The sequence below is a fragment of the Oculina patagonica genome, chromosome 4 (assembly GCF_052425735.1).
Source record: "Oculina patagonica isolate OP01 chromosome 4, crgOcupat, whole genome shotgun sequence".
Lineage (NCBI taxonomy): Eukaryota > Metazoa > Cnidaria > Anthozoa > Scleractinia > Oculinidae > Oculina > Oculina patagonica.
In genome coordinates this window covers 46,741,786-46,747,741 of record NC_135761.1, presented here as the reverse complement: position 1 = coordinate 46,747,741, position 5,956 = coordinate 46,741,786, and the positions used below count along the sequence as shown (strand labels likewise).

General features: G+C 36.9%; 1 protein-coding gene across 1 annotated transcript; it reads left to right on the top strand.

Moving 5' to 3' along the window:
• The first annotated feature begins 511 nt into the window (after positions 1 to 511).
• Positions 512 to 3,713, top strand: LOC144650353 (uncharacterized). The gene is made up of 7 exons (XM_078510006.1): positions 512 to 523; positions 741 to 896; positions 1,182 to 1,266; positions 1,742 to 1,893; positions 2,338 to 2,411; positions 2,812 to 2,929; positions 3,091 to 3,713. The coding sequence occupies exons 2-7, from the start codon at positions 812 to 814 to the stop codon at positions 3,483 to 3,485; spliced, it is 909 nt and encodes a 302-aa protein (XP_078366132.1). The 5' UTR covers positions 512 to 523; positions 741 to 811; the 3' UTR covers positions 3,486 to 3,713.
• The last annotated feature ends 2,243 nt before the right edge of the window (positions 3,714 to 5,956 follow it).

Genomic DNA, 5,956 nt, shown 5'->3' with positions numbered 1-5,956 from the left:
GCGGTAATTTATGCGGATCATGCGTGTTTCATGTACCCAGAGTCCTCCCAGGCACTTTGACGCCTTTTCCCTCCGTTTCTTTCCTCGCTCTGCAAATCGAAAGGTGTTGATCGAACGGAAGGAAGAAGTATATTTTTCAATTGGAAAAGAGCTAGTAGAATTACATGTAAGAGTATCAAAAAGATGTCTGAAAGAGCTGAAGAGGATATCAGCGCTGAACTGTCAGAAGGTAATGTATTTCAATCCATCGGCACCCGGAACGTGAAATTCAAGATTTCGCGCCATGGTCATTTTCTGTTTAGTTTTTATATTTCAAAGTTTGGTGTTTTTTTGTTTTACAAACTAAATTTTTCAAATTTGTTAAAGTTTTAATTTCTATTAGCCGGGTTAGCCGTTCCCTTCTTTTCTTTCAATGACTGTTTAGAATGTAGTCTTAGCAAGGATGTTCAAGGTTGGTCAACAGAAGATGTGCATTCCTGGCTGACAAAGGAAGGATTTCATGAGAAGGCAGTCGTGTTTAAAGGTTTGTATCCATTCTTTTAATCCTTTTCTTCCTTTTATGTACATGTATGTACTAATTAAAAAGACTTCATGGATTTAACAGACATTCGTTTTTACGTTTAACTTATATCTTTCTTTATGCAAGCTGAAAAATATGTTCTCGGTGTGTTGCATACTGTAAATCCATCCCAGTCAGTTTTGCTTTCTAGACTCACCCTGTTCTTTTATTACCTTAACAGCTGAGAACATAACTGGAAAGTCACTTTATTGCCTAGAAAAAGCAGACTTGAAAGATATTGGAATTAACCCTATGGGCAAGAGATTGGAAATATTCGAAAAAATTAAAGAGCTCACATGTCTACAATCTGAAAAGAAAGCATCCAGCAAATCAGAAGGTAATTGTTATTTTTTTTGTAGAAGAAAAGAGAAAATGGCCTTTTAAGTTATTGTTTATAAATTTATGTTTCAGTCATCTGACAGCTTTATTTAATGCACCTTGAATTTGTTGAAGTCTTCGAGGCAAATACGGTTATTCCCCCCTAAAAACCTTACTTTATCATGCTATTTTTTGTGTGTGTTTGATTTCTTTTTCAGATTTTTAATAACCAATTTAGCCAGCCAATAGTTGCTGGTCATGTAGATCAAAGAAAAATCTAATGTTTATACTTATCTTAAATTAGTTACTGGACAGGTGTGGAAAAAGAAAATAACTAAGGCAGACAGGTCAACTTGGAAACCAAATGAAAAAGCATGTTATCTGGAAAAGTAAGTCCTTTGAAAATTTCGTACCTTTGTGTCATAGTTGACATAATTTGTCCTCAGATTGCCAAACCTTGAATTTCAATTTATTTAAAGTTAGCTAATAACAGTAGCAACCGAGGGCTGTCATTAAGCTTTGAAGCAGCCAGCTACACAAGGAAGGTAAATGGTCAAATACTCAAGATAGCATGCCCTAGCTGTTGTCTTTTAGTCATTTTCAAACTTTGAGTAGCCAGCTATCTTCACGGCAGTTACCGTTCATAATAGTCGGTTGCCGGCTACTAATGACAGGTATGAGCGCAACAAAACAACAGCTACTGTTAACAATATTTTTATTCATTGGCAATTATAAAACTTATCAGTATTATCACTGAACTTGTCCATCAACAAAGAATTGCAGTAAGCAATAATACATAGTTTGCACTTCATGCTTTACTACCTAGTTTTATTAAAGCAATCACAATCCTTTCTTTTTCTTTAGGATCTCTATTATTAACCAGGAAGCCAGACAACTTTGGCCAGGAAATTCAAAAATCCACATCAAAGGAGATGCAACTACCAGGCTGAAGATGGAAGAATTAATCACACGCATGGAGCCAATGTGCTCCATCCCAGAAATAGGATTTGGCAGAGGTGAGTTTTACAGTGTTAATGTCCAATCACACATTAGTGCAGCAGTCAGTTAAATGTTGTTGTTTTTATTGATTGATTGATTGATTGACTAACTGACTGACTGACTGACTGACTGACTGACTGACTGACTTCGATCAATCAATTGATCTGTTGGGGAGGGGGGTCTCAAAAGCCAAAACATTTAAAGGGAAGAATTAAGCTAAACTGGAATTTCCCAGAGGGGTGGGGAGATAAAAGCAAAAAAATGAAAAACTCCATGGGGGGAGCTTGGATATTTTCTGGAACAACACAATGTGAAAAAGTGTGAAATGTATTAATTTAATATTGCATGTTCCTTTCAAACTAATAACAAGAAGAGGCTGTTGAACAAATTTTCAGTGTGATTGTGTGAAAGATAAGCCTGTTTTCGATTAATTACTTAAAACAAAAATGTGTCTTTCACAGATGCTATCAAGAGTCATTTACTGCAATGGTTTCACGAAAAAAATAGGAAGATTGAGGATGGCTACGACTATGAGGTAATGTAACACTAACAAATTTATATTTACTGATAATAAAAAAGAGACACTTTTTTATTCACCTATACATTTGCAAAGCTCATTTTTATGCAATGCTCAATGAATCAGTTCTATGTTGTACAGTACAAATAAGCTCGAGTTCCAGAAATCCATGAAAAATGAAGTGTTGTCAACTTTATGATTCAAGGGGATCCATCCCCCTCCATGAAAGAAGTGTCGGTCATGGTTCTCATTAAGTGCCAGCAGCAGACTTTTTTGTGCCGACTCATAGATACATCCACCTTCTTGCTGTCTATTCAAAAACTTTAAATGAGAACCCTGACTTGTCCTTTAGCCCAAAACAGAATACACTTGTATGTGCTTTGATTTACAGCCAATAATTATTGTTTGCATTTCCTAGGCCACTCACAAACCTGCAAAACGTGCGAAAAGATCATTTTCACCAAAAGGTTCAGATACAGACTCTACATTGTCACCTTACTCATCAAGCACAGGCAGCTTAAGTTCACCAACTGAAGGTTTGTCATAATATCCTATCGTTATTATTTAGTATCTGCAGCCAAATTATGGTGCCTCGATGCCTTATGAGTGGTTCTGAAAATACAGATGTATAATATAATTACTAGTATTTCTGCTAGATTGTCGTTGACCATATGTATTTTCAATTATTATTTTCTAGATGATGAAGAGGACAACTCTCCAACTCCAAGCAGTGACATTGATGATATTTCTGCTCATTCAGCTGAAGTTGTCGTGCTAAAAGCCTTTGATGCTCTTTCCATACATTTCCTAACCGTAAAGAAGCACTTTTATCCTCTGGGAAAGGTGCTAAAAGTTAAATGTAGGAGCATTGGGAAGTACCAGTTGGTAGTTCCTCTAGCAAAGGCCCTTATCACTAAAGGCCATGTTGACATAGAAGGGGACGTCAATTATAAGAAACTTGAAAAAAGTCAAGTTAAGGTATTGACAGATATTAATTCTCTTATTTCTGATGAAACCAGGAATTCTCCTGTTTCAGATGTTGCTGACAATGACAGCCCCCCATGCAGCCAGGTGTCCAGTCAAATAATTTAGTTGATACAGTAGCAATATATTAGAAATAGCTTTATTTTTGGTACATATATATACATGTACAGCTATCATGTTGTTCATGTCCGTTAATTTTTGGACAGTTTTGCTGTTTGTTGACATTATTACTGATAATTTCCACCCAAAAAAGCCAAGAGGTGACTGTAATTAGTACATAGAGCAATCATGCTGTTCTGGTTATATGAATTGAATAAAAAGTTGTATTCATGTAAACTTCAGAGTTCTGTTATGATTGCCTGGTGTTATGATTACAATTGAAGGGTCAAGTTGAAAACTATGCTAAGTGGGCAAAGCGTGTATGCCCACTTTGCATAGTTTTTGACTTGACCCTTCAATTTCAATGCAATGTTGGAATATATTGTTATCCAATGTTGGAAACATATCATTCATTGTTGGAGAGTGATGTTATCCAATATTGGAGACATATTGTCCAATGCTGGAGAGTTTTATTTTCCAATATTGGAAACATTTTATCCAATGTTGGAGAGCTCAATTATCCAATATTGGAAACATACTGTCCAATGTTGGAATATATCATACTCCAATATTGGAAACATATTGTCCAATGTTGGAGAGCTAAATTATCCAATATTGGAAACATACTGTCCAATGTTGGAATATATCATACTCCAATATTGGAAACATTTTGTCCAATGTTGGAGTATATCATTCTCCAATATTGGAGATGACTTTACCAATGTTGGGAAATATGGTGGTCCAATATTGGAAACTTGTAATCCAATATTGGAATATCATATGTTATTTACCAATATTGGAAGATATAACCATTTACCAATATTGGAATACCATTTGGGTTTACCAATGATGTACCAATGATATTACAGTAATTAACCAATTAACTTCCAATGTTGGAAAATGGATTTTTTTCCTGTGTTCCAGTATCATCACAGCCGACGTATCCTGAGCCTATGTGCTGTTGCCAGCAGGCCTTTAGAAATTAACTGGAGAAGAACGGAACTGATTTGCACTCCTACTGAAGCTAAGCTGATCCTTGATAAGACTTTCAAATGTTTCCTTTTTGGTATTGTATTATTTCGTACAATTTTTGTATAATTTTTGCTTATGTGAGGATGTTCAATCTCGTTTCATTAAGAGAATTTTTTTCTCTATCTCAGAATATTCTTCGTACAAGGAAGACAAATCGTGTCATGATAAAGGCGTTAGAAATTGGAAAATATTATTGCCACAAAGATAGAACTAAGGAGTATATACCTTTCCTTTCAATTTCTCATAAATTTTGGGGTCCGTTACAGAGGAAAACCAGAAAGAAACAAAAAGGTTAGTGTTACTGTATAACCGACACCTTACCGACACATCACCGCCTGTCGGCCGACAGTTCACCAACATCATAGCCAAAACCTGTAGGCAGGTTGTTGGCCGACAGACGGACGACAAACGGCCGACTATCAGCCGACAGACGACCAACAGTTGACCGACAGTCGGTTACGGGGAGCTGTTCTTCACAATTACCGAACAGTGACATCTGAGTTCTGTTATTATGGCCTGATCAACCAAAATACTTTTGTTCACCCCATGATGTGAAGTGTACAAAGAACTGTTGTAGGAGATACCTTAGAGACTATTGTCTATTCGTTATTGAATGATAGGGGAATGGCACTAGGCCAAGAAGAAAGTAATTCAAGATGGCGTGAAACGCTAAGAGAGTCTATTAGAAGGTTAGATGTTCTGTTGTAATTTCTCGCTTGTTGGGCATTTGGACTAACACAAACACCTGAAAAAACAACACATTGGTATGTTTGTCGCAGAACTATTAGCAGTGATCCATGACCGATCTAAGCAAGTACGTACCTCTCTGAATCAATTTTACTACTCTTCTCCTCGTGATCCTTTCTTGCGCTCACGCTACACACCACTAGTAGAACAACATTCTTTCCAACAACCTCCACTGCTACATCCATCCAATATACGTCCCTTGGAGAGTTATTCCTCGTACAGTTGTGCTGATAAAAGTGCTCAAGACAGAACCAATAGAGACCACCGCACCTCACAAACCCAACACAGCAGCAGCAAAAACCAACCACACTTCCACAGATGCAAACCGCTCCACAGTTAACCTTGATGGAGCAGGCAGAACCCAACTGTTCTACTAACCCTCAAGATGGAGCTGAAATATCTGAAGAACTGGTATCATTCTTACGATTAAGGCTGGCTTTAACTATATTATAATCTTCCTCTTATTATTAGTTACCAGAGTATTGAGTGAATTTGTTTTTTGACAACGATATGTCTGGTGTGATGATATTTAGTTAGTGATTTATGTACTTCCGGTTGCCAGAAGTGTACAGACTTCTGGTAACACTCATTATCTAGTACCATTGTGCATTGCGAATTGTGTAAGAATGCAGCTATTTGCTCATTTGGGTCGGTCAGAAAGGAAGAGTCATCTACAACACATGGACTGGCATCTCCGAGGA

Coding starts and splice junctions, on each gene's coding strand:
- LOC144650353 (XM_078510006.1), top strand. CDS start 812: ATGGGCAAGAGATTGGAAATATTCGAAAAAATTAAAGAGCTCACATGT. Junction 897..1,181: donor AGCATCCAGCAAATCAGAAG/GTAATTGTTATT, acceptor ATCTTAAATTAG/TTACTGGACAGGTGTGGAAA. Junction 2,412..2,811: donor AGGATGGCTACGACTATGAG/GTAATGTAACAC, acceptor TGCATTTCCTAG/GCCACTCACAAACCTGCAAA.